The sequence below is a fragment of the Neolamprologus multifasciatus genome, chromosome 20 (assembly GCF_963576455.1).
Source record: "Neolamprologus multifasciatus chromosome 20, fNeoMul1.2, whole genome shotgun sequence".
NCBI lineage: Eukaryota > Metazoa > Chordata > Actinopteri > Cichliformes > Cichlidae > Neolamprologus > Neolamprologus multifasciatus.
The window spans coordinates 95,094-122,500 of NC_140458.1; the positions used below are offsets into that span (position 1 = coordinate 95,094).

Genomic DNA, 27,407 nt, shown 5'->3' on the forward strand with positions numbered 1-27,407 from the left:
GACCCTCAGAACCACCTGCATTGTAGGCAATCAATTATTCATTACAGTCATTACAGTCAGCTTAAATGCTGTATTGAGGCTAAACCAACACATGGACTCTGTGGGAGACAGTTTTTCAACACTGCATGGCCCATATTTATCTTCCCTTTTAGCTGAAAGAGACAGACAGCATTCAAGTAAGAGAGCAATAGATGTGGAGCAAATACTGTAACATCTAAGAAGTCAAGAAGTCTTCTCTTGACCCTTCTTGACCTTCTTGACCCTTTGCATCTGTTGGGTGAGACAAAGCTGAAGCATCTAACATGTGTTGACATTATGATTGTTGGCAGATCTTAAGCTAAAGCAGTGTATCAAGGGACGCGCAGGCAAGCAAACCAAATCAAAGAAGCCCCCTGTTAACGTCAGCTAGTTATTGCTTTTGCCCGAATTCAAGAGATAGAAAGACCCCGCCAGTTGTATAGTACTGCGCATGTGCGAGACCGTGCAGTTCAAGGGCCAGTCCTTCTGACGGTAATTTGAATAGCAAAGATTTTGTAGCCTTAACATCTCACAGTATTACTTTATTACCAAGAAGCCTGCTTATCTTATTTTGAGAGTAAAAAACGAATTATGTGGCGTAAAGTCACCGTAAAAAACATGTATCCAGTAAACAACAGCAGTACTTCATTTCTTGGAGTGTGGGTTTCTACAGGCTTTCCTAATAATGTGCTCAGCGAGAGTTTCAGGTCACGTGTGAGCTCTGGAGAAAAAACAGAACCTGCAGGAACAAATAAGAAGCGTAGAAAGCGTTTCAATGACGTCATCAAGTCTGCACGTTCATCAACGCTGTCTGTGAAAGATTTAGTTGGGGGTTGTGCCCATATGTAAACCAGGAAAGGATGATACAAAGAGCCTTACCATCTAATACCTGTAAAATAATGCAGCGAATGATACGTGAAAGATTCATGTACCATATAGAAAATAAGGGATACATATCTAAACATCAAAGTGGTTTCAGAAGAGGATCCATATTGTGTTTGACATGAAGTCAGGAAAGCACAAATAAACAAAGAGAGTGTAGTTGAGGTGTTTGCTGACAAAAGCCTTCGACATGGAGAGAAGGCCTCAAAGTCAGGAAACCGGGTATCAGTGGGTGGATGTTCAGATGATAAAGGATTTATTAAGGGGAAGACAAATACAAGTGAGAATTGGGAAGATTCACTCAGAGAGGTTTCCTGTAGAGAACAGTACACATCAAGGGAGCAGAGTGAGGCCTTTGTTATTTCCTTTAATGATAAATCATGTGTTTAATGACATGCAGGGTGGGATGGGGGTTTCACTTTGATGGAGCGATGGGGAAGAGAGGGAAAACATTTTTATTCTTTACAATAAAAATGTTTATTGTAAAGAAACTACAGGGGGCAACTGGAAAAGTTGAAGAGTGGTCGTATAAACAGGGTTTTAAATTTTCGGTTTATAAGACCAAGGCAATGATTTTACGAGGAAAGGAGTTGGAGAGGAAGTCAAGCTTAAGTTATACGGTCAGGAGTTAGAAAGAGTGAGTAAATTTAAGTTTCTTGGATTGTGGTTGGATGAAAGGGTAACATGGGTTGTACACATTCAGGGAATAATGGATAATAATTATAATGAGCTGTTTACTTGGGATGGGCTGGGGAGCAGATAGGAAGTGTTTGAGGGCCATATACACTGGGTTAGTCAAATCAGTGTTAGATTGTGTGTAGCATATAATTCAGTGGCAGACACAAACCAAAGTTTGTGTTCAGTATCAGGCACTGAGACGCTGCACAGGTGCGTTTAAAACAAGCCCAACAGCAGCTTTACAGATGGAGATGGGTGAGATGCCACTAGGAATGAGAAGAGAGCAGTTAACACTTCTGGACGGCCATGGACAGGATCACCCAACAGAAGAGGTACTTAAACCTTGCAGGAAAGAGCTTCGGATGGACTGTGACTAGGAGAGCATCAGTTCAACATCAGTCAAAGAGTGCCGTTATCAGCAATGCCTCCATGGATACTACCTGATGCCACAGGAAGTATCCATTATTGGAAAAGAAGAACAGGGACAGGGTAGTTAATTTAAACGCACATACAGGACAGGCTTATATCGACCAGTATTATGTACAAATATATACAAATGCATCAAAGAACACAGCCGGTCAAACCGGTGCAGCGTTGGTTGTTCCAAAGTCAAAATAGGGAAAGGATCAGTGACGGTCTGTCAGTATACAGAAGTGCTCGCAATACTGTTAGCTGTTCACTGGGTAGAAGACATGAGGTGTTTAAAGCAGTAATTTGTTCAGACTCTGGCTCGTCATTGGTCAGTTTGCAGAGTAGCCGCTCAGAAAGCAGATGTCCTAGCAGAGGTTCAGCAACACTTCACAGAATACACATGACGGGACTTACAGGTGTGTTTTTATGGATTTCCGCTCACTGTGGAGTCAGAGCAAGTGGCAGACAGAGCTGCAAATGAAGCCACAAAGCATGGGGTAGTGGACCTTATTAGCCTCTGTCAGACATAACGAGTGTGGTAGCAAGAAATGAAGGAAACCTCAGTGATATGTAAATGAAACTGGATCTTATTGATTTACTGCAAAAGGACCCATGAAGTGAAAGTTATCAGGCCTTATTCCAGTTTGTAAAAGAGGGTAAATTGTTCGGGAGGATTTGTTTGTTTGGGTTTTTTGAGCGACGGTCCAGTTCACACTCCACACCAGATGGAGGCGGTAATGCGCCGTTTTGTTCTTTGCCAACCGCCAATAAAAGTAAGAAAAAGAAGAAGAACTTAAACCTGGAGAGACAAGAAGACTCCATCTCCCACAATGCCTCGCACACAACGACCGGCCGTGAGAGGAGAGAAGAGGACGGAGAAGAGTTTGCGCTCCATCCATGGAGCTTTCCTCCGCAGCGCAGTGACGCAGATGCAGCCGCAGACATGGTGAAGGATCAGGAAGTGGAGCGCATCGCCAGAAAGTTGGATAAAATGGTGCAGAAGAAGAGCACGGTGAGTGAAAGCAGCCGACAGGTGACGATGAGCGAGGAAGGTAACACTTTGAAATCATGACACAGTTCAGATTTCAAACTGACACACCTGGAATCAGCTCCGAGCTAATCACCTGCAGTCAGGTGATCAGTGATGTCATTACATGGCGCAAAATATTCAAACTGTAGTTTCCTGAAGTCCAAATGTGACCAACGTGTGCAGGTCAGCATGATGCAGACAGACCTCTGAGGCTGTAGGCTTGAAGCTGTCAGAGCAGAGCACATGCTCTGTGTTTGTGAGGAGGTTTACTCATCAGCAACGTGCCCCACAACCACTTCCTGTTTTACATCTTCTCTACATTTCCATCATCACCCAATGAACCGTTATGAGAAACTGTAGTAACCCGATTTATTCGCTGACAGACTGATGTCAGTCGGGCTGGATAAAATCCTTTAGACGTTTCAGTTTGAAGCTTGAATGTCAGTGAGGAGCAGCTCTGAAGCCTTCCTCTGTCCTCCTGCTGAGATATTGGTCGAGACCCGGACACCCTGAAGCTTTTCAGTGGTGGTTTGTAGCACTTCTTCAGTTTTATATCATCTCTGTTCGTGTGCAGCATCTTTAAACTGAGGGTTTAAACCTCACGGAGTAATTACAGCTCGGCTCCAAAATATCTGAATGCTTCAGAGTGGAATCAGGAATTTATTTAAAACCAGGCTGCAGCAAACTAATGACTGACCTTGATGGATCATCTCAGACCTTTGTTTTCAGTACCTTCTTCCTGTCATGATGGTTTGTCTCCCCCCCATGAGAGAACAGTTTCACCCTCGTCCTAAGTTGTCCTGTGCTGATAAGTGTAAATTAGCCTGACTCTGCAACCAGGCACCAGGAAGCACATGCTTGTCAGCTGACCTGACTTGATGAGCCCTCCTGTTGGCATCGCTGTTCATTTTTTGAGCTGGGAGAATTTTGACTATTTTTTAACCCTTGTTGTGTTTTGGCGTTGGAAAGGTTGTCGTCAGACTGAGTGAGACTGCTGCCCCTGCTACAGCGTGAGTTGTCTGACTGAAGGTGGCACCATCATGTTGGATGAGGATTGGTGAGGCTGTGATGGTGGTCCTGGTCCTGTGCAGGATCACTCAACCAAAACCTGCCATAGGTGCAGTACTGGGTCATGAAGGAGAGGAATCTGATCATATCGAGCAGTTATTTACTGATATTGAGGACCGCCACAACAGTGAGCCAGCTGATTGGGAGACATGTTAGGGAGAGGCGGGACTTGCTGGATAGGGTTATATGATAGCAGATGTATTTCTGATGGTTTGTCACTGACTTTGCTCTAATGTTTTTCTGCCTGTGAAGCCCTTTGAACCTTCAGATGTAATCCTGGAGTGAGTGATCTGCACAGATAATATCTGTGAGGTGAAACAAACAGACTGTAACATCAGCATCAGTCCACCAGGTGGTTTAAAGATCTGCATAGTTCTGTCATTCTTCAGGTTTCAGAGCCAGTTCCAGTCCAGGACCACAGCCCCACCCTGTTAATCCAAACAGCTGATGTTTAGGGTTAGGGTGGCGAGCCTCGGTGCTCTGCTCAGAGTGAACCAGCTTGTTTCTACTTTAGTTTCTGAGTTTTAAAGAGTTATTGTACCGTTTCTGTTGGTTGCTTTGAGTAAACTCAATTTGGCTTCAGGTTAATCGCTGGTGAACCACCAATATTATGGTCGACAGTATCGAACGCTGCACTGAGGTCTAGCAGGACAAGCACAGAGATGAGTCCACTGTCAGAGGCCATAAGAAGATCATTTGTAACCTTCACTAAAGCTGTATCTGTGCTGTGATGAGCTCTGAAACCTGACTGAAACTCTTCAAATAAACCATTCCTCTGCAGATGATCTGTTAGCTGTTTGACAACTACTCTTTCAAGGATGTTTGATATGAAAGGAAGGCTGGAGATTGGCCTATAATTAGCTAAGACTGCTGGGTCTAGAGATGCTTTTTGAGTAAAGGTTTAACTACAGCCAGCTTGAAGGCCTGTGGTACATAGCCGATTATTAGAGATAGGTTGATCAGATTTAAGATCGAAGCATTAATTAATGGCAGGACTTCTTTGAGCAGTCTTGTCCTGCTTTCTGCTGTTACTCTCTTTTGCTTTACTCGCGCTCTTTGACTGTACTGAACTTTCTTCTGTTTGTCGTCTTGTCATGCAGCTCCTCGAGTTCTTGGTGAAACTTTGTGATCAAAGATAAAAGAAATATTAGCTGTGTTTTTATTCCACCTGAATGTGAAGGTGTGCTGACCAAAGAAAAATAGTATTGCACAAAGATTCAAATGTGAAGCTTTACTGAAAAACTTTAATAGTTTTTAACATTCAGACAGAAACCTTCTTACAGTTTTTCACAACACGTTTATTTAGATCAAGTAAATGATAGGTACAATAAAGTGGTGGTTCTGTTTACAGGACAGTGCTCTGGACCTGCTGAGAGAACTGAAGAACATCAAGATGTCTCTGGAGACGCTGCAGGTGAGCAACTCCACAAACAATATGGCGATACGAAAAAGCCTGAAATTCACCTGCGTGTCTGATTTAACTGAAGGAAACACAGGACTCAGTGTTCATGACTTTCAGTGTGCAGATTAAAGTCCATGAGGTTTATGAATACATTAGACCAAATCCATTTATCATTGCTGTGAATGTTTTCATTTACATCGCTGCAGAAACTCGTGTGTGTGTGTGTGCGTGTGTGTAGTCTACCAGAGTGGGCATGTCGGTGAACGCTGTGAGGAAACAAAGTTCAGACGAAGACGTTCAGACTTTGGCCAAAACTCTCATCAAGTCCTGGAAGAAACTGCTGGGTGGGTAAAGAAAAACCGAAACGTGACGTTTGTGCCTCCAGGTGACTGTTGTCAGCGTGATTTAAGTTGCATCATCAAGTGTTAGAAACCGAGTGTACAAACAGGAAGTAGAATTATGGCTGCAGTCATTTGTTGGTTTTTATCTGACAGATGGTTCAGAGGAGAAGAAAAAGGACAGCTCTCCGGTCAGGTCTTCATCCACCTCCAAGGATTATGGCAGCAATGAAAAAGGGTCTGTTGCACACTGGCGGCGGCGGCGTTAGCGCTCGTCAGCTTGTTTACATGTTTGCGATCAGGAGAAAGTTTCAGTCAAATAAGAACTCGCTTCCTCTCTCCTCCTCAGCAGTAAATCTTCTGAGGGGCCCCCGTCCACCCCCACTTCCCCAACTACCACCACCCTATCTCAGGTCACCTCCTTCCCCCCTGCCCCCGTAACCATGGACTGCGTGAGAAGCAAGTGTCGAGAGCTGCTGGTAGTGGCGCTGCAGACGGACGGTGAGAAGATGAAGTCTGGATCTTTTCAGACTCTGAGCCCTGCCTGGATCAGATTAATCTGATCGTATCACTAAATCTGTGTTTCAGTAATCTCCTGTTTACACAAAGAGTTGATGTCAGGTGTTTGTGTTTACGAGCAGTGTTTGTGTTTTAGATGACCATAAGGCCATCAGAGTGGACTGCGAGCACCTGGCGGCTCAAATCGAAGAACATATCCTTTCGTGTTGCGATTGCTGAAACCTGACCACTGAACAGAGGAGCATCCTCACAGGAAGGATCTCGCTTTACTAGAGCAGACTTCATTCATGATTACATGAAAGCTTCAGTATTAATGAACACCAGCAGCACTACAATAAATGTTCGGCACGTTTTTCCAGTTCACGTTTCGCACACACTCTTGGTCCTTGACGGCTCGCCGTGTGCACAGATCTTCCAGGAGTTTAAGTCGACAGACATGAAATATAAAACCCGTCTACGAAGTCGAATCTCCAACCTGAAAGACCAGAAGAACCCAGAACTGCGCCGCAACGTACTGTGTGGAAACATCTCGCCACATCGCATCGCCTGTATGACTGCTGAGGTCAGTGCGTCTTCCTCTGTAAATAGGGGTCAGGGGCGGAGTTTCACGATACAGTGCAGTGTAAATGTATAATCCTTTATTACTTATACAGTTACATCCATATATATTTGGACACTGACACAACCTGTTTTTTAGTTGTCTAAAGGACATAATGTGCCGACTCTCAGTTTTCATTCAAGGGTATCCACATTGAAACTGGATGAAGGATTTAAGAGTTTCAGCTCTTTAACATGTGCCACCCTCTACTTAAAGGGACCAAAAGTAATCGGACAATCGTTTGAAAGGCCGTGTGACGGTGTGGGCCAGGGGTTGGCAACCTGCGGCTCTTTTGTCCTTACACTGCGGCTCTGCGTGGTTTGGGAAAATAAATTAGTATTTAGCTGAAGTGTATTTTATTTATGTTTAGTTCTTTTTTAACTTGTAGTTCTAAATTGGAAGATTATTGTGATTTTGAAATATAAAAATAAAATTATCTTATTATTTTTTCATCGCTCAAAATAAGCGTCACGGAAGCCAGTATACCCGCCGAAATACCGTGCATTTATCGAGACCTGAAGTGTCTCGATAAATGCAGGAGAAAGGCAGTGTGATGGTTTGGACGTGCATGGCTGCCAGTGGCACTGGGACACGAGTAGAGATGGGTATGGAAACCCGGTTCTTGTTGAGAACCCACTGTTTCAGTTCCTTGGAATTGTTTGCCATTTTTGCAAACGATTCCCTTATCGATTCCAGTCGCCCCGAATGACGTCACCACGTTGCGGAGCGTCATTTACCTGGCAGGAAACATGGCGGCTCAAACGCTCAAAAGTTTGGTCACACAACGGATGACAACAGGGCAACTTGCAATACTTGCAAAGTAGATATTTCATTTAAGGGAGGAAACACTACGAATATGCAAATTTGCTCACAAAACACACGATGACCTTGAATGAATGTCGTGTTTTTAATTCCGGACTCGTGAATCTCAACCCAGCAGCAGCGGTAACGTTTGCACGTCCTCTCCCGTTAATGCGGCAGGTAAATAATCAACTAACAGTGCAGATTATGTTAGCGCGATCTGCCTTATTACAAACTAGAGATGGACCGATCCGATATTACGTATCGGTATCGGTCCGATACTGACCTAAATTACTGGATCGGATATCAGAGAGAAATACAAAATATAATCCGATCCATTAAATATCAAAAAAGCACCTCACAAAACTTGGCGACGTGGCGAGCTGGAGCAGTGTGGTCACGTGATAGAGCGGCTGTGTGTATTTGTAGCCTGCTAGCAAACATTTCATCTCCGAGGAAGTTATCTCAGAGAGAAGTAAAGCAAGTGTGTAAGTTCATCTCTGAATGTTTGTAAAGCATTCCCGCGTTAAGCTTAACAACCGATATATAGAGCAACTGCCTCTTCTCTCTCTCTCCTGCTGCTACTTCAATCGTGAAACTGCTTAATGATCAGCTGATCGGCTTTTCTGTCGCGAGTCCGTCTCTCTTCTTTGTTTTTGGCCCACTTCTCACCAGAAAGAGGAAACCAGCGGCTGAACAACAGCAGCACTATTAAGCTTGATAAGCTGTTGTTAGAATTTATTTAATATTACTTTCTACACCAGGATCTTTTTCTATGCAGCTGACGGCTGGTAACTGCAGGGGCGGATCTAGCAAAGTTTAGCCAGGGGGGCCGATAGGGCATGAACAGGCAAAAGGGGGCACAAAGACATACTTTTCTTTCTTATTCTCATTTAAAATATCTAGCTTTTAATTATTTAATAATTATCTGAATCTTACACCCAAAGTTTTAATCTGATGTAAAATGTATAGAAGTCCATTACTGTATATAGTAACTGTTAAGTCTAATATACCCTAGTACTTTTTAGTAGTAGTACTTTTTCCTTTGGGAAGGTACCATCTGTGCAGTCTGCAATTCTGTTGAAGAAAGATGTTGAATCTATTTAATTATTCTTGAAAAATAATTTATTTCTGTGAATTTTTTTCACCGTGCATCAAATTAAAGTTGATTACATTGATTAAGCATCATGAGGAAGAGGGTGGTTCCCTATTTTCTTTTGCTGGGAGTTTGCAACCCTATTAGTTAGGTTGCTTAATATTTCTGCTAAGTACTCTGTAAAATACCAGAATAGGGAGGATGGGGTAGGTTTAACTTTATTAGATTGATCAGTGTTGCTGATCTATGAAATATTTTGGGTGCAGTGTTTTTTTTTTACATGCAGGTATAACAGAATAGCTTTAGTGTTGTTGTTTTTTAACTTGAGTATGAACTTATACAAAAAGCAGCAAGATATTAAAAAAACAGTTTTACTTATTAAAAAACACACTATATCGGATTCATATCGGTATCGGCAGATATCCAAATTTATGATATCGGTATCGGTATCGGACATAAAAAAGTGGTATCGTGCCATCTCTATTACAAACCTGCCATTACTGTGCGTTTAGGTGACCATGATGAGACAGAGTCTGGCTCAGATGCTGGCAGTTCTCGCTGCAGTCTACCGTAGCGTCTCCTTTCAGGCCAGGATAGACGAATGTCAGCGAGCAGTTGTTGTTGTTGTATTTGGGAAGAAGAAAAAAGAAAAAGTAAAGAAAGGAGTTATCTCCGGTGATCCTCTGTTCCTACCTGCGTGTGTGTAATGCCTGCTGAACTAACACCAACAACAGCAGAGACTCAGTTTGTGGTCAAAGGCTTGCAGCCGTTTGCCACAGCAGATGATTTTCAGTAAGTGAATGTGTTTAATTGTAGGCAGGGACATTACTGGATATTCTTGTGTAATTGCTGCAGAATAATTTATGTTATACTTTGTTATTGCTACAGGAGAATATTTATTTTATTATTTTACATTTACAATTTTCTTTCTGGGGACCCTGTGACACCCCATTGAAGAGCCGTAGGCTGTGGATCTCTTAACATCTCACTGTTGGGTTTGTAAGTCCGTGTTACTCCTAAATTTCTATCTTGTTCAAAGAGAAGATATAAACAAAGTTCTGAGCTAATCAACCTTAGTGTTCTCCTTTTTAAAAGAATCGATAAAGAATCGAATCGTTAAACAGAATCAAAAATGGAATCGTGAAAATCTTATCAGTACCCATCCCTAGACATGAGTTTATGATGATGTGACCGAAGCAGCAGAACAAACTCCTGAGGTGTTCAGAGACAGACTGTCTACATGCAGTCAGAGTCAGCGTGTTTCATAACACAGATGACCTGAAACACACAGCCAGGAGTTTATTCAAGCAAAGGAGATTCTTCAAGGGCCGAGTCAGTCAGCTGATCTTAGCCCAACTGAGCGTTTCACTGGTTGGAGGCTAAACATCAGACAGAAAGGCCACAAACAGGAAGTGAAAGTTGCTGCAGTAAAGGCCTGCAGAGCGTTAAAAAGCAGCATCTGGTGATGTCCAAGACTTCAGGCAGTGCCAGCAGAGGGTCTTCAACCAAGTATAAGAAATGAACATTTTATTATATGTAATTTGTCCGATTACTTTTCTGTTTTGTGTTTGATTGCATTAAAATGCTTTAGTTCCTCACATTCATGCAATCTTTTTGTTCAAGCCATTGAATTAAACTGAAAGTCTGCACTTCACCTGCATCTCAGTTGTTTCATTTTAAATTGATTGTGGTGATTTACAGAGCCTAAATTAGAAAAACGTTGTCTCTGGCAAAATATTTATAGGCCGAATATTGTTTTATTCTGAAAGTCTAAATGGGAAGTAATTTGTTTTAGTTTCACGTTAGTGAGATGAGGTCAAGAGCCCACTGAGCTTATAGAGTGAAACGGTAAGAATCCCCCTTTGTGCAGCGGTGGTTTGTACGAATGTAAACTGGATAACTACAAAAAGGAGTCAGTGGGTCGAAGGAAGCAGTTCAAGTGTGTGTGTGTGTGTGTGTGTGTGTGTGTGTGTGTGTGTGTGTGTGTGTGTGCGCGCAGGAAATGGCGAGTGCAGAGCTGAAGCAGATGAGAGAGGCTCTGACAAAAGAGTCGATCAGAGAGCATCAGCTTTCCAAGGTTGGAGGAACTGAGACGGACATGTTTATCTGCAGCAAGTGTCATGGAAAGAGCTGCACGTACACACAGGTATGAGCACATCTTCAGGCTGATGGTCGCTGTCCAGTTTTCACCACCTCGTTCTCGTATTCAGGTGCAGACCCGCAGCGCTGATGAGCCCATGACCACTTTTGTTTTGTGTAACGACTGCGGCAACCGATGGAAGGTAAGGCCCCTGACTCTGAAATACACAAGACACGTGGACTGGCGTTGACACTGATCAGTGTTACAGACGGCGCTGTCTTGGAAATATTTAGGGGCCGTATAAAAGTTTCTCTTCTGCAAATATTTGATAAATAATCGACCTACCCTCTTTCTCATCACCCGAGGTCTCCACAGCAGTCACACCAACCCTCCTTCCTTCAGTACATCCATGAATCCTCTCTGAGGTCTTCCTCTTTTGTGGAGCTTTTGTTCACTTGTCTTGTGCACTGTCTGTTGCTTTGAATGTTTGAGCTCAGGTTTGCAGCTTCTGCCTCCAGATGGTGGCAGCAGAGGCTGAATTACAGCTTCCCCCTCTTCCTCTCAGCTCTATCTGCATGCTAACCTTCTTTATCTGACCTTCTGATCTTACCATACCCTCTCACCCCGACTTAGCTGATTTAGCTGCTGACTCAGGTCAAAGTGAAGCAACTAAATGGAGAAGCAGGCGATTTATGAGAAGAGCAAAGCTTCAGTTCAATTCATTTTCATTTATAAAATGCCAAATCACAACAACAGCTGCCTCAAGCCGCTCAAAGCGAAAAGATTTGAGTTGCCAGTTGTTTGTTAGGTCTGTGGTGTGTTTTTCCGCTGCAGGTGTGCACTTTGATCTTTTTCCACTGAGCTTCTGCCTCTGATTTCTGAGGTACTGAGATTCATAGTGTCTGTTTAGGGCCCGGTGACAGTCTGATCTGTTTCTGACTGTTTCAGGTTTCTCTGCACTGGGTCTGATTGGGGTGTCTCTTTGTATTTGTCTTTCAGTTCTGTTGAAGAAAACTCGGCCGTTTATTCTTCTGTCAAGAAGCAAATTGAAGTTATTGAAGTTCATTTTTTTTTTTTTTTGGTGTAATTTCTTTTTATATATCAAACTAAATGCTGCAATGTATTTGGAGAGATAAAAGCCAGCTGATGTTGTCCATTGGTTGAATTGGTTATGTATTGATGACTGAGACTTCCTTTCTGAAGACGCTTGAGCCAGATTCAAATCACAGCTCATAGTGTGTCTTTCTTTGCCATGATGTGCTGAACATATTAAAGCTGCTCTTGGATGAAGACCATCGAATCGCTGTTTTTATTGTTTTGGCTTCAGAAATCACCATCATCAATAAAAAGGGAAACCATCCCTGGTGAACCTTAAAGTTTACTCACAAAGAAATCAGCAGTCTTTCCTTTAGAATTTCATTTGAACGGAGAGACGCAGAATATCAACCAAAAATCTAGAGATTAGACAAAACTGATGTTATGTTATTGGTTGAAATAAGTTGAGCCTTTACAACCCAGCTAGAATTCCGGTTCCCACCGTAGACCTGCCCAAGGCTGGAATGAAGTAAAAGACGACCACCATGAACTTGGTGAGGCACTGAGTTCGATTATTCAGAGATTGGACTGAAATGTTCAAGCAGGCCCATCTGACGGTGAACATCTAAATGATTCAGGAAAGCCGGGTGAGCAAGTGCTGTGGTCAGATGAAACCAAAATGGAACTGAGCTCTACCCGCCGACCCAAAGAACAGCATCCCCACCGTCGGGCATGGAAGTGGAAACTTGCTTGAAGTCGTTTTTCTGAGTGTACAGCCCCTGTGTCTTCAGAGCACAGGGCCTGGAAGACCTTAAACATAGCACTAAGAGAACAAAGGACCGGCTAAAGACGAAGATCCAGAATGAGGTATCATGCACCGTCCTCACAGTCTCCTGTCCTCAGGTCGATGAAAAGTCTGTGGTGAGAGTTGAAGCTTCAAGTTAATGCAGAATATTTTGTCTCCTTTAAAATGAACCAGAAACCATTTCTTTCTTTGTGGGAAAACTTTCACCACATAATGATTTCTCTCACTGTAATTTCCCCAAAGACTTGTCAGACTGAGTCAGTGGTGGTACGATGTCATCGGCACTTGAGTTTGATTCTAATAAATGATGTGTTGTGTTTTCAGTCATTATGTAGGTTGGACTGGCTTCCAATCTGAAAAATGTTGATTAATACGAACTGAGAAGAATTCGGCTGGTTTACATGCCATCTGTAGAAAAAAAATCTTGATGGTTGTTTAGCTGAATGTGACTTTTAGCTCATCGAGACGAACGAACGATGACCTCGTGCAGCGTTGAGGTACCAGCATTGTCTCTCCACTCCTTCACAGTTCATCTTCACTGTCGGTCAGTGAAAATGAGATTAATTTACCCTCAGACTATTTGCAGAGTTACTCTAATCCTCTATTTAATGGATTATAATTCCCATTGTTAGTTTGTGCAAAACAGCCAACGAGTGACAACAAACCTTCTTCCTCTACTTGACTGGTTACAGTACCAGTGAACCCTGATGATTGCTAATCCTGGTTATATCACCCCTGAAGGTGTTCAACGCCTCAAATTCAACACAAATGTTCACACAGACTCGGGAAAGGTTTTTCCACCAAGACTCGACAAATATTTTTCAGGCTATAACCGAAAGGAGCTTTATGCCCCAAAATGTCAAGGACAAGTCTAAACGGACGAGGCTGGTTGGCTGATAGGCAGATTAAACAGATCTGTGATGGTGGCAGTCAGATGCATATCTAACCTGGCCTGGACACACCAACACGCTCTTACTTTCGAGAAGTTAAACAGTATTCGTCTGAATAAATGTGGACGTTAACACTGTTCCACGAAGCTTCCAGCAAAAGACAGACTACTTAAACAAAGAGCAGAGGCCTCGTGCTGTTTTTCTAAATGCTGCTGGTGTTTGGAAGTGTGTTGACGGGTAGGATGAAGAGTGGTGGGGAAGCAGAGCTGAGAAGGATCCTGTTGTGTTTGTTGTGGCAACACCGCTGAGCTCTTCCCATACATGAGCATGAAGAGAGACAGAGAAAACAGATTGAATGTTCCATGTGATAAAAAAAACTAACAGTTTACATTTTAAAAACTTGCAAATTAAAAAATATGTACAAATGAATCTTTTCACAAGTCTATTTTTGTCAAGAGAACATAATTGGTGCTCAGTGGAAACCGTCTGAGATGATAGATTTCAGGGAGCTGGTTCATTATTTTCTGTGTTCATGGAAACTTGTTGTACTCTCGTCGTCCTCTCAGAACTGTTTATTAGAAAGTGTCTGACCTTAACCCAGCAGCAGAGAAGTTGTGTCCTGGACTCCAAAGAATTCCCCTCGTTCTGGACGCGACACTGAGGATCAGGATTTTGTCACAGTCGTTCAAACCAGGCAGCAGCAGATTAGTGACTGACCTCGAGCTGTGGACGGACACGTTTGCGTCATTTTAAGCTTCTTCCATCCTTCACCCAGCGTGATCTTTACTGGGAACAGTTTAACCTTTACCCTCCTGCTTCCTGTGCTGATGATTTTATATTAGCTCTGTAGCTAACCGTGAACTAAAGTTCTATATATCCTGACTTCCTGGACTAAAATCTGAAACTCCAGTCAGAGATAACAGGTATCGTGATTACCAGCCTTCTCTGTTAAGCCGGGCTCTTTGCTTCAGGCTCACATAAAAAAGGTATTTGACACGTCAGTCTTGTTCCTTATCAAATGATCCCTGTGAGCACCCCCTGCTCAGATGATTTATCAGATGAGGATAAATAAAAATAAACACCTCTGGAAAAGACAAAATCTAACAGTAAAATTTTTATTTTTTAATTTATTGTCTATTAATTGTAGTTGTATTTATGGTGTAATTGTATGTTTTGTTGTAAAATGTATCTATTTTGATTGTAAGCCCAACAAGGGACACTTGTTGAAAATTAGCAATAAACTTATGTGCGTTACATCAGTTTCATGGACTATGTTAAACTGCACTGTCCCTTTTTAGATAAATAAATTAATCTGACAGCAGCAGAAACTGGTTCACCTGAAGATTTATTTTGTGTCTGAACGCGCTCAGTGCTGTTTGTTTTTAAGCTGTGAGACTTTAGACTGTATCCATGGAAACATCAAAGCTTCCTGTCACACAGCCTGATGGACGATTTGTCACAGATCAAAGCGAAGTCTGTGACTTTACACAAAGTCAGATAAACGTGTTGGTGATCTGTGGCGAGCATAGAGCCCTCCGGTTCATCATCACATCAGCTGGACCGACTTCACCAACCCTGCAAACACCGTTAGGTTCTCCTCTTCATCGAGGCCGAAGGTTAGAAAGAAACCATCAGACCACGGGAAACCAGCGAGCTGGCACCCTGACATGGTTAATGTGTGTGTGTCGGTCAGTTATCATAATAACAGCGTTTCAGCCTGGGAGATTTTATTGGTTCAGTCCTTGGTGTTAACACAGGTGTGAACACTGTCTGACCTCTCAGGTCATTTCTGTCACAAAACAAGCAGCCTCTCGTTGGATCTTCAGTTTACTCTTTATATTTGTACAATTAAAATCACAGTTTTAACAAAATAGAAAATAAATAACATCAACAATACGAAGAGAAATGCATCGTGTGACTGGTCTGCTGAAGAGGGAGGCATCTCCTGTTTGAACCTGTGGCCTCCGCCTCCATCTGCCAGCGTTCCCATGAAGCAGTGCAGGAAGCGTCCGACTCACAACGTGGGCTGCTTTTTTGCACCTGGGATTTCGTCCCGCCCCCCTTCCTGAATGGACCAACCACAGATGAGCCCGGTGGCCTCCTGCAGCTAATCAGGAGCCACAGACAGTGATGAGGTCAAAAGTGAGAGGTCGCAGAGGTCAGCAGCAGCAGCAGCGCCCAGGTAGGCAGCCCCGGTGTGTGTCTGTGTGTGTGTGATACTATACTTACAGGGCCTGTTATAAATTTGTAAGAAAACAGATGTGGCGACCATGAACATTCACGTGATGGCGGCGTACGTCTGACTTCACCTGCGCGTTATTCTTGGTGGTAAACAGTGAAACGTTTTCCACCCACACAAGCAAAACCTCCTCTGTGTCATCTTTAACAGGTCCTTCTTCTTGTGGTCTCGGCGACACAATGTTCATTCACTACAACACAAACGTCCGCCTGCAGCTTTGCATCTTTGCATTTCATCTCTCAGTAGTTTTTGGTTGCAGACTAATCATGAACAATAATCATTATCACTGATTATCCATCATTTTAAAGACACAGCGGCCACAGCAGCTTCGTTTACGCCGAAACTCAAATCTGTGTCTTTCTGACCATTAATGGAAGGAAAGTATTGATTATTGAACGGTCCGTGTAAGTAAAGTAGCACTGATTCTGTTTTCTAAACTCCAGTGTTTTTATTGCTCTGTGTGTGTGTGTGTGTGTGTGTGTGTGTGTGTGTGTGTGTGTGTGTGTGTGTGTGTGTGTGTGTGTCTCGGGTGTAATCAGTCTCATTGGGTCATCCTCTTCTGGAAAAACCAGGACGAGGAGAGACCACGACAAACAAAAGTAGGTGAAATGTTCCATGTTCAGTTCTGTGATATAAAATATTCATGTAGTCGTTTGTTAGTCAGTAGTTGGAGGAAGCGGCGCCCCCCTGTGGTCAGGAGTAAAGTCGTCGATCCAGCGAACTACCAAAGATGAAGCGTCTGAGGAAGCGTCGTGTTTCCAGTTCAAAAACAGAGACAGGGAACGACGCAGCATTCATCTTTTTCTTTGAACCGCATCACTCCTGAAGTGCGAGGTGGAGTCAGCTGGCTCTGTGAAAGGAGGTGCTAAGGAGCAAGGCTGGTAAAATCCACAAAGAGCTGATGGCACATGTGAATATTTCTCCCACTGAAAAAACCATCACCCCAGCAAAACTTCAGTGTCACTCGCTGGTGCCCTCAGGAGGGGGTGGGAAACATGAACCAAAGGTGAACCGTGAGGAGGAGGAAGGCAGGGATGGATCAGGGATCAGCTTAGTCTGATTTCAGTGACGTAAAACTCATAAATCACCTAAAATCAATAAGTTCACTGCTATTAAAATTCATCTGTTTGAGCTCAAAGCCTCGCTGAGCTGAAACTGTTGGCCAGGAGTTTGTCTTAATATTTAACTGCTAGTTTTTAATCACTGCACTGCACATAACAAGGTCTAACTGACGTCAAAGGCCTGATTAAGATTTCAAATTCGAGAAAAATATATAGATTTTTATAAACATTGTAAATCTGTTTCCAGGGTTTTCTTCTTGTTTTCAAAATGATTATCTCCACATTAAGAGAAGGTGACTACAAAAGAAGAAAGAAGTGAGCAGGAGTGTTACTAAAAGGAAGAAAACATGAGAGACGATGAAGATGAGTACGTGGGAAGAGCTGAGGATGGAGTGATGACTGCTTGAAAGATTTGGATGGAGGCAGAGCACAGGTTGGATGAAGATGTTCAGGAGTAGGACTCGGAGGGCGTACGGGAGCCGCCATGAACCAGCGCCTTGTAGATGTTGGAGGCGAGGAATCGTGGGTAGGAGTCCCTGTGCATCAGCGTGTAGATCTGCAGCTGGGCGTCTTCAAAGGTGTGTGGCGTCGGATCCTGCATCTTCTTGTTGATCACCTCTCGAACCCGAGCATCCAGACTCACCTGGAGGGAAAAACACACTTCGATGCAACAAAGCAGTTTAGGTTTTGGTGCACAAAGAAACAGTGTGACTAATGAGCCAGCCAACCTGGAGCTGGAGACGTGACTGACAGGAGCTCACGGGAGACTCTTAACCAGGCACACTGCATTGAACAGCTGCTGCTAAACCCAACTCAGGCTACTGTGTCGTCTCCACGTCTTAAAAGTAAGAGCAGGTCTTTTTTAACGAGCTTCAGTGATAAATGAGGTCAAGGTGAGAACTGCAGGCAGCCAGGCGTGAATCTTATCTCCCAAAGTGACACACGGTGTGACTCCACAATAACACACAGGTGACTGAGTGTTGCCGTGGGTTACGCTAGCCTCCACTTTCACAATGAGGAAATCTTAACATCTGGAGAATTCCCAGGTAAGTGGTCAGGTATCCGGATTCAGGACGATCTTGATGAGCACACGGAAAAGTTCCCCGAACCCGTCGGTAACACGGCTAACTTTGTTGTTGGCTAACTTTACACGGGTCTCGCTCTGGGCCCGGGATCTTCTGGGATCTGTGTTTTGGGCCAATCACGGGCCTTTACCTGGCTGACCAGGTGTCTAGTATAACCAGCTTCACCTGGCTGAGTGATGTTTGAGGCTGGTGAAGAGGACTGGCTATTTAGATTTGTGTCGTTTGCAGCTTTAACACAATCGTCTGCTCGTTGCATTAAAGACTAACGGGCTATGTTGGGACCAACGCAGGAGCATTAAGACACTCCTCGTCCCCTTCATAGACCACGATTCTGGATGGATGAGCACCAGGGTACATCCATGCAGCCCCAGCAGGTCCCCGAGGCCGTCTGCTGGCTGTGCAGCAAACAAGATCTAAAGGAGGCGGAGCTTTTCCATCAGTGGCCAAACTGTGGCACTGTCTCCCCCTGAGTCTGACATCTCATTGGGTTCTTTCTCAAAGCAGCTAAAAACCTTTTAAACCTGCTTTTGGGAACTTTTCTGTTTTTCTCTCTGATGCTATCTGGAAAGATTCCATGGAAATACAGTTTGACTCATTTTGAACCGTCAGAAGCAAAAATGATAACTGAAGACACATTTCTGCTCCCCACAGCTTACATCCACGGGTGTGGCTCGACCGACAGATCAGCTGACTCAGAACCCACGGAGCAGACGCTCCTCCACAGCCAGAGGTTGGAGAGAAGTCTCCAGAAGCATGGCCTCAGCCTTGGTGGTGCTGTCCAGCGTGCTGTAACTTTTAATTTCAACTGCTGAAATCAATTAAATCTTTTCTTCACCTCCTTAAAGAAAGAAAACCCAAACACTGAGAGTGCTGACAATCCAAGACGTACGGCTGTAAGGTGCACCTGTAAACACCTGGATTTTAGAAGCTAACGTGGGAGAAATACGCAATCTTTCTGTAGTGTTTGGGATTAAATTAAGAATTTTTTTCCAAAAAAGTCTGGAGTTGGTTTCTTCGATGATAGCAACGAGAATGCGTAAACAGGAAGTGAATCCTGGTGTCAGAACCTGTATCCAGTGACACACCTTACATCTTACAGCTCTGTGCACCTGTTGTATAGTTCACACACTGGTCCTCCAAACAGTGAGCACTGGTGTAACCCAGCTGAAAAACAGTCATACCTCTTTTGGTGACAGAATAGAAATGTAGTCTTCATAGATGGAACGAGCTTTCTCCTCAATGGCGCTCTTGTTCACCTCCTGTTTGAGGTCCTCGCAGGCGAGCCAAAACAACATGTTCTCCTCGCTGTACTCTGTCCGCAGGAACTCCCGGAAAACATTTCGACCTGCCGGATTCCTCATCAGCTTGTCGAAGGACTGAGACCACAGCCGGATCTCTTCTAACGATGGTTTGGTGCTGAGGAAGAAGCGGGGAAATCTTTGTTCATCTGTTCATTTGTGTATGTTCCAGTTAGCTGATATCAAACTGAAAGTATGAATATTTGGATATTTCTGACTTAATTGCAGTTGTGAGGCTAAACACTGCGAGTCTGTGAAGATCCTAGAGCCGTTAATGCAGGATGAACTGATGTAGGCACGGTCAGACCACATCTGTGTTTGAACACGTTTCCTTTGCAGGTAAATAAAACTCACACTCAGGCTCAGCTTATTCCCAAACTGCGTACTACTCCCATCAACATGTTTCACGGCTCGCTGAGCTCAGCTGAGCTCATACTGCCCCCTGGTGGCAGTGCGGAAAAAGTTGTGTTTTTCATGTGAGGTCGAGCAGAGAACGATCGACCGCAGTGACTCACCAAGCTTCACAGTTTGGTATGGTTTCCATCTTTGTGTCCGGTATCTTCTTCCTCCTCCTCTGCCTCTGCCTCTCCTCTTCATTCCTGACAGTGAGACTGACATGATAAAGCAGCCTTCAGACAGGAAACACGCACACACACAAACTCGCACAAACAGCACAGCCACACACGATGAGGTTAAGGGCAGCACTGACCACAGGTATGTTTGCACCAGGTAAGGCAGGTGTGTCTCACCATGAACAGCTGCAGCAGCAGCACCAGCAGAAGCAGCAGGCGTTGGGCCGCTGGGAATTTTGGGTAGTGGCCGTGCCCCGCCCCCCTCCCGTCCCGGTCAGTGCAGAGGTCTCGCTGCGACCTCCGCCCATGGTGAGCTCCGCCCCTCGCTCGGCCGGAATCGGACCTGTGTACTGTACAGATACATACTCAGGGTGATCAGTGTTGGGAAGGTTACTTTTAAAATGTATTCCACTACAGATGACAGATTACATGCCCCAAAATGTATTTTGTAACGTATTCCGTTACGTTACTCAATGAGAGTAACGTATTCTGAATACTTTGGATTACTTAATGTTATCATGCTGTTTACAACTACATGAATGTATTGCTGTGTGATTTATTACTGAAGGTTACTCTCCACACCAACACCAACTAGATGTTTAAACCTTAATATAAATGAGTAACAGTAGGTGCACATTAGGTAAGGCTGCACTTTTTATAGCGATCTCGTATAGAAAACTATTCGTCGCGTATATAAAACACGTCCGCGGCTCCGAACCGTAGTAAAGGGACCTCTGGCTAATACGTCGGGTTCTGTGTCGGGCTCATAGCCGAAAACTAGCTTTACTTTGTTGTCTGGGTCAACTTTGCTAGCAGAGACAGAGAGAGGCGTTGAAAGGCTGCTCCAACAGAACTTATTGTTTCAGAGGAAAACACGAACACGGTGTACAGTCGAGTCTTAATAGCTTACTTACAGCTGGGCTCGTCAGGCACTCTTCTCTCTCCAGAAAGAATAATAAGAGTAACATTAAAACTAACTAGCTGCTAGTTGTTGCCATTGCTGCCATTGTTGTAAACTGAGCTGGGCCGCGCTATGAATTTTCTTCTTCTTTGGGGTTTAACGGCAGCTGGCATCCTTGTACATGCAGTGCTGCCATCTTCTGTTTCAGTTCGTTATTACACTCTTAAATCCTGCTACTTATTCCTGCGTCTTTTGTGATCTTACAAAGCTTCAAACGACGCTTCGACTATTAAATTAGTCATCGACGATTTTGGTAGTCGACGTAGTCGTGACTAGTCGACTAATCGTGGCAGCCCTACCTGTAACACTCTGCCTATTGCCTTCATATTAAAACATTTTTAAAAATATTTCTTCACGTCATTATGAGACGCGAGATTGAGACACAGACATTTGAGCTTCTTAATGCGTGTTTTCCTTGGGTTTCCACCGGCGTGTAATTACCTAAAATAGAGAGGGGACAGCCTAACATATGAAATCGCTATGTAATCCCTTTATTTAAACAAAGTAACTGTAATTTGAATACCACCTTTTTAAACGGTAACTGTTAGGACTGTGCGATATGACCAAAATCTCATATCCCGATATAAGACATCTATCATCCTGATAATGACATAAATCACATAAATGTAACATTTTCTGTAAATTCTGTGAATCTCGGGCAGCTCGACTTGCGTGACGTGTTTCCAGCTGCGCGTCATGTAGCTGGAGTCGAGTGTTTTAACGATGCATGAAACGATACATTTTTAGACATAAGTTGTAACGGCGGCCGTTTTCTTTGAGTGTTTATTCCACGGCGTGCTGCGGGGAAAAGCCTGTTCTAACGTTTGAGTCTAAGGTTTATTTTTTAGCACCTGGCGGCTCTTTTTTACTTCTCATCCGTAAATAATCTGCTCTTTCATGTGGTTCAGTTTGTTTTGAAAAGTCTCAACAGATCTTGAGCTTTATTGTGAAAGGTTTATGTGGTACATAAACAAGCGGACACGTGATGGTGTCACCGTCGTTGTTGCTAACCACAACGCATAAAAACAGGCGCTTGTCCGTCCGTAGTGTGGTTATATTAAATATAAGAGAAAGAGAGAACTTTAAGAAATTAATAATAACTACAATGACCATCAAAACGATGAAAAAATATTTCCGTAAACAGTTTATTTTGCGACACCACAAAACAAACGATAGCGTAAAATGAAACGATAGACGTTTTTATATCGTCATCCGATATATATCGTTATACCGAACAGCCCTAGTAACTGTAACGGAATACAGTTACTCATATTTTGTATTTTAAATACGTATAGGCGGTACATGTATTATGTTACTCCCCAACACTGGGGTGATACCAGAAAAGACATTACAGTTAATGTGGAGGCGATTTTTGATCTGGTCTATTGGAATGCACTCTGTTTGGCCTACCTGCACAGGTACTATAGTGACTGAGACCACTTGAAAAAGCTGGGAGGAGACAGTTAACAGTTTGAGTTTAAAGCTGCTTCAGCTGATGATCTTGGGCTCAGTCAGGATGTGACAACTCAGAGATAAGACGCTGCTTCCTGCTCAGGTCACAAGATGAAACTTGAGCTTAAAATCTCCCTTCCCAATAACCTTTGTTTACAGTAATGACAGCGAGCTTGCACAAGTAATACGCACCTGTAAACAAACAGTGACACATTCTTTTCCATTTGCACCATATTGCACGGATATTAACAATTGGTGTTTGCTCTCTCTGCGGTAGAGTATCACTTCCTGTTACTGCTCAAACACAGTGATGTTTCTGAGTAGCTTATCTGCTTAGCAATTTAATTAAAAACTTAGATACCTTCTTTTTTCATAGTATAATCTTCACACGCTTCATCCGAAGCACACTCTCTGTGTACTCACTACCTAATTTATAGCCAAAGTATTCACTCACTGTGTCTTAGCTTAGCTTAGCTCATAGCCGACTCGTTAGCACCATGGCTACTTCACCTGTCCCTCCTGCACTTTTTTGCTCATTGTGTCAGATGTTTAGTTACTCCTCGGCCTCCTTTAGCAGTAATGATACCTGTAACAAATGTAGCATGTTTGCAGCTCTGGAGGCCAGGATTACTGAATTGGAGACTTGGCTTCGCACCCTTCATTCACCCGTAGCTAGCCAGGCCCCTGTAGCTGGTGCAGCCAAAGATAGCGTAGGCCCCGCTAGCTGTTCCCCGGCAGACCCCAAGCAGCTGGGGAAAGAGGGCGGCTGGGTGACGGTGAGGAGGAAGCATAGTCCTAAACAGAAGCCCCAGGTACACCACCAACCCGTTCATGTGTCTAACCGTTTTTCCCCACTCGGCGACACACCAGCCGGGGGTCAAACTCTGGTAATTGGTGATTCTGTTCTCAGACATGTGAAGCTAGAGACACCGGCAACCATAGTCAATTGTCTTCCAGGGGCCAGAGCAGGCAACACTAAGGGAAATTTAAAACTGCTGGCTAAGGGTAAACGTAAATTCAGTAAAATCATAATTCACTTCGGCAGTAATGACACCCGGTTACGCCAATCGGAGGTCACTAAAATCAATATTGAATCGGTGTGTGACTTTGCCAAAACAATGTGGGACTCTGTAGTTTTCTCTGGTCCTCTCCCCAATCAGACCAGGAGTGACATGTTTAGCCGCATGTTCTCCTTAAATTGCTGGCTGTCTGAGTGGTGTCCCAGAAATGATGTGGGCTTCATAGATAATTGGCAAACCTTCTGGAGGAAACCTGGTCTTGTTAGGAGAGACGGCATCCATCCCACTTTGGATGGAGCAGCTCTCATTTCTAGAAATATGGACAAATTTATTAAACCCCCCAAAATATGACTATCCAGAGTTGGGACCAGGTAGCAGAGTTGCAGTCTTACACGCCTCTCTGCAGCTTCTCTCCTCCTGCTACCCCCCCAAAAACCCATCTCCATAGAGACTGTGTCAGCTTCCAAAAAGACAAAAAACAAACTAAAAACCAGCAACAAACAACTTAAACATAAACAGTTACAAAGAAAGAACAATACAGTATCCACATCTGAACCAAAGAGTAAAACAGTGAAATGTGGATTATTAAATATTAGGTCTCTCTCCTCCAAGTCTCTGTTAGTACATGACTTAATAATTGATCAACAAATCGATTTACTCTGCCTTACAGAAACCTGGTTGCAGCAGGATGATTATGTTAGTTTAAATGAATCAACAACCCCGAGTCACTCTAACTACCAGAAACCTCGAAGCACAGGCCGAGGGGGAGGTGTGGCAGCAATTTTTCACACCAGCCTATCGTCCACCTGGGCCTTACACAGAGTTTCTGTCTGATTACTCAGACTTTTTATCTGATTTAGTTCTGAGCTCAGATAAAATAATTATTGTGGGTGATTTTAACATCCATGTAGATGCTAAGAATGTAAAAGAACCCACCCACCACTTTAATCACACTCTAGATCTTGTTTGAACATATGGCATAGAAACTTCATGACCTTCTTCACAAATAAAATTGTAATCATTAGAGAAAAAATTACCAATAATCATCCCACAGATGTAATATTATCTACAGCTACTCTTAGTACCATTGATATTGAGTTAGACTCTTTTTCTCCAATTGATCTTTCTGAGTTAACTTCAATAATTACTTCCTCCAAACCATCAACGTGTCTTTTAGACCCCATTCCTACAAAACTGCTCAAAGAAGTCCTGCCATTAATTAATGTTTCGATCTTAAATATGATCAACCTATCTCTAATAATCGGCTATGTACCACAGGCCTTCAAGCTGGCTGTAGTTAAACCTTTACTCAAAAAGCATCTCTAGACCCAGCAGTCTTAGCTAATTATAGGCCAATCTCCAACCTTCCTTTATATCAAACATCCTTGAAAGAGTAGTTGTCAAACAGCTAACAGATCATCTGCAGAGGAATGGTTTATTTGAAGAGTTTCAGTCAGGTTTCAGAGTTCATCACAGCACAGAAACAGCTTTAGTGAAGGTTACAAATGATCTTACAGGTATTACAGGTATTGCACTGCAGTGGTTTGTATCATATCTATCTAATAGACTCCAATTTGTGCATGTAAATGGAGAGTCCTCTTCACACACTGAGGTTAATTATGGAGTTCCACAGGGTTCGGTGCTAGGACCAATTCTGTTTACATTATACATGCTTCCCCTAGGCAGCATCATTAGAAGACATAGCATACATTTTCACTGCTATGCAGATGACACCCAGCTCTATCTGTCCATGAAGCCAGATAACACACACCAATTAGTTAAACTGCAGGAATGTCTTAAAGACATAAAGACTTGGATGGCCACTAACTTTCTGCTTCTTAACTCAGATAAAACTGAGGTCATTGTACTCGGCGCTGAAAAGCTTAGAAATATGGTATCTAACCAGATTCTTACTCTGGATGGCATTACCTTGGCCTCCAGTAACACTGTGAGGAACCTTGGAGTCATTTTTGACCAGGATATGTCCTTCAACGCACATATTAAACAAATATGTAAGACTGCGTTCTTCCATTTGCGCAACATCTCTAAAATTAGAAATATCCTGTCTCAGAGTGACGCTGAAAAACTAGTTCATGCATTTATTACTTCCAGGCTAGACTACTGCAATTCATTATTATCAGGATGTCCAAAAAACTCACTGAAAAGCCTTCAGTTAATCCAAAATGCTGCAGCAAGAGTACTGACAGGGACTAGAAGGAGAGAGCATATTTCTCCTGTTTTGGCTTCCCTTCATTGGCTTCCTGTTAAATCCAGAATTGAATTCAAAATCCTGCTCCTCACATACAAGGTCTTAAATAATCAGGCCCCATCTTATCTTAATGACCTTGTAGTACCATATCACCCTATTAGAGCACTTCGCTCCCGCTCTGCAGGCCTACTTGTTGTTCCTAGAGTATTTAAAAGTAGAATGGGAGGGAGAGCCTTCAGTTTTCAGGCCCCTCTTCTGTGGAACCAGCTTCCAGTTTGGATTCAGGAGACAGACACTATCTCTACTTTTAAGATTAGGCTTAAAACCTTCCTTTTTGCTAAAGCATATAGTTAGGGCTGGACCAGGTGACCCTGAATCCTCCCTTAGTTATGCTGCAATAGATGTAGGCTGCCGAGGGATTCCCATGATGCATTGAGTTTTTCCTTTCCAGTCACCTTTCTCACTCACTATGTATTAACAGACCTCTCTGTATTGAATCGTATCTGTTATTAATCTCTGTCTCTCTTCCACAGCATGTCTTTATCCTGTCTTCCTTCTCTCACCCCAACCGGTCGCAGCAGATGGCCGCCCCTCCCTGAGCCTGGTTCTGCCGGAGGTTTCTTCCTGTTAAAAGGGAGTTTTTCCTTCCCACTGTCGCCAAAGTGCTTGCTCATAGGGGGTCATATGATTGTTGGGCTTTTCTCTGTATCTATGAAGTGCCTTGAGGCGACATTTGTTGTGATTTGGCGCTATATAAATAAAATTGAATTGAATTGAATTGAATTGAATCTTCTTATGACCTCTGACAGTGGACTCATCTCTGTGCTTGTCCTGCTAGACCTCAGTGCAGCGTTCGATACTGTCGACCATAATATCCTATTAGAGCGATTAGAACATGCTGTAGGTATTACAGGTACTGTGCTGCAGTGGTTTGTATCATATCTATCTAATAGACTCCAGTTTGTGCATGTAAATGGAGAGTCCTCTTCACACACTGAGGTTAATTATGGAGTTCCACAGGGTTCAGTGCTAGGACCAATTCTGTTTACATTATACATGCTTCCCTTAGGCAGCAACTGTCACGGCCAGGGGATCAGCAGGCCGCTGACTAGTAGTGTTCTCTCTCTCTCTCTTGCTCTCTCTCTCGCTTTCTCGCCAGGGCGGAACTCATGGTGGGTTCACGCCCTCGGCCCACGCCCCTCTGAAGAGGAAACACCTGGTTTCGTGTGTGTGAAACGTGTGTTTCCTTCTGTACATAGATCCCCTGGACCCGACCCTGCATTCCCCGAGCGGATTCCTTTTTTGTGTGAGTGTTTGGAGAGAGAGTGGTCACGATAGGAGAGAGTCAGAAGAGGAGCAAGTGTCTTTTCCCTACCTGGATTTCCCCGGAGCCTTTTTCCCTGTCACCGCTTTGTTTATAGCACTATCCCCTGCACTGTTTGTATATACACCTGGTGGAACTGTAATAAATACTGACTGTGCCTCTGAGTCCTGCATGTGAGTCCTCAAGCGAACCGTGACAGCATCATTAGAAGACATAGCATACATTTTCATTGCTATGCAGATGACACCCAGCTCTATCTGTCCATGAAGCCAGATCATCTTTAAATCTTTAAAGTGCTTTTGAGCAACAGTTCTCCAGCTTTCTGAAGCTCTTCTTCTTTGGACACCGGCTGCTTTTTTTTGTTTTTGTTCAGTCCCTGTACCTGACCATTTTCACGGGAGTGTTTTTAACCCCTGAACTCTGACGTATGAAGCACTAAAGCATAAAAAGTCTTCTAACTCAAGGATGTACACAGCAGACACCTTAGCAAAGACTTTAGACTTTCTGTTACCAGCAGCTGGTTTCTTTAGTCAAAT

General features: G+C 43.5%; 2 protein-coding genes and 1 long non-coding RNA gene across 10 annotated transcripts in view; 2 read left to right on the forward strand and 1 right to left on the reverse strand.

Moving 5' to 3' along the window:
* Positions 1-2,227: 2,227 nt before the first annotated feature.
* Positions 2,228-15,281, forward strand: tcea2 (transcription elongation factor A (SII), 2). 3 transcript variants are annotated; one of them, XM_085145739.1, is made up of 10 exons: positions 2,228-3,001; positions 5,439-5,501; positions 5,728-5,833; positions 5,984-6,065; positions 6,177-6,328; positions 6,483-6,537; positions 6,752-6,908; positions 10,841-10,987; positions 11,052-11,123; positions 11,287-15,281. In XM_085145739.1, exons 1-10 carry the CDS (start codon positions 2,933-2,935, stop codon positions 11,332-11,334), a joined length of 951 nt encoding a protein of 316 aa, XP_085001865.1. In that variant the 5' UTR covers positions 2,228-2,932; the 3' UTR covers positions 11,335-15,281. The 3 variants fall into 3 exon arrangements, with proteins under 3 accessions (XP_085001865.1, XP_085001866.1, XP_085001867.1); XM_085145740.1 differs by having other exon boundaries at positions 2,230-3,001; positions 6,180-6,328; XM_085145741.1 differs by having other exon boundaries at positions 2,405-3,001; positions 11,921-15,281.
* On the forward strand, positions 6,915-10,116 carry LOC146493948 (uncharacterized). Its single transcript, XR_014871516.1, has 2 exons — positions 6,915-9,458; positions 9,581-10,116. It is a non-coding gene; the product is annotated as an uncharacterized LOC146493948 (long non-coding RNA).
* An 80-nt stretch (positions 15,282-15,361) lies between the features above and the next one.
* LOC146493949 (regulator of G-protein signaling 17-like) overlaps positions 15,362-27,407 on the reverse strand; it is a 33,918-nt gene continuing 21,872 nt past the window's right edge. For 5 of the 6 annotated variants that reach the window (XM_085145742.1, XM_085145744.1, XM_085145745.1 and 2 more), the window contains 4 exons: positions 20,084-20,256; positions 19,850-19,945; positions 19,218-19,452; positions 15,362-17,594 (listed from right to left, as the gene is read on the reverse strand). In XM_085145742.1, coding sequence (XP_085001868.1) covers positions 17,400-17,594; positions 19,218-19,452; positions 19,850-19,945; positions 20,084-20,256 — 699 coding nt within the window. In that variant the 3' untranslated portion in view covers positions 15,362-17,399. The remainder of the gene's footprint in view (positions 17,595-19,217; positions 19,453-19,849; positions 19,946-20,083; positions 20,257-27,407) is intronic. The other variant, XM_085145743.1, reaches the window with a different exon arrangement.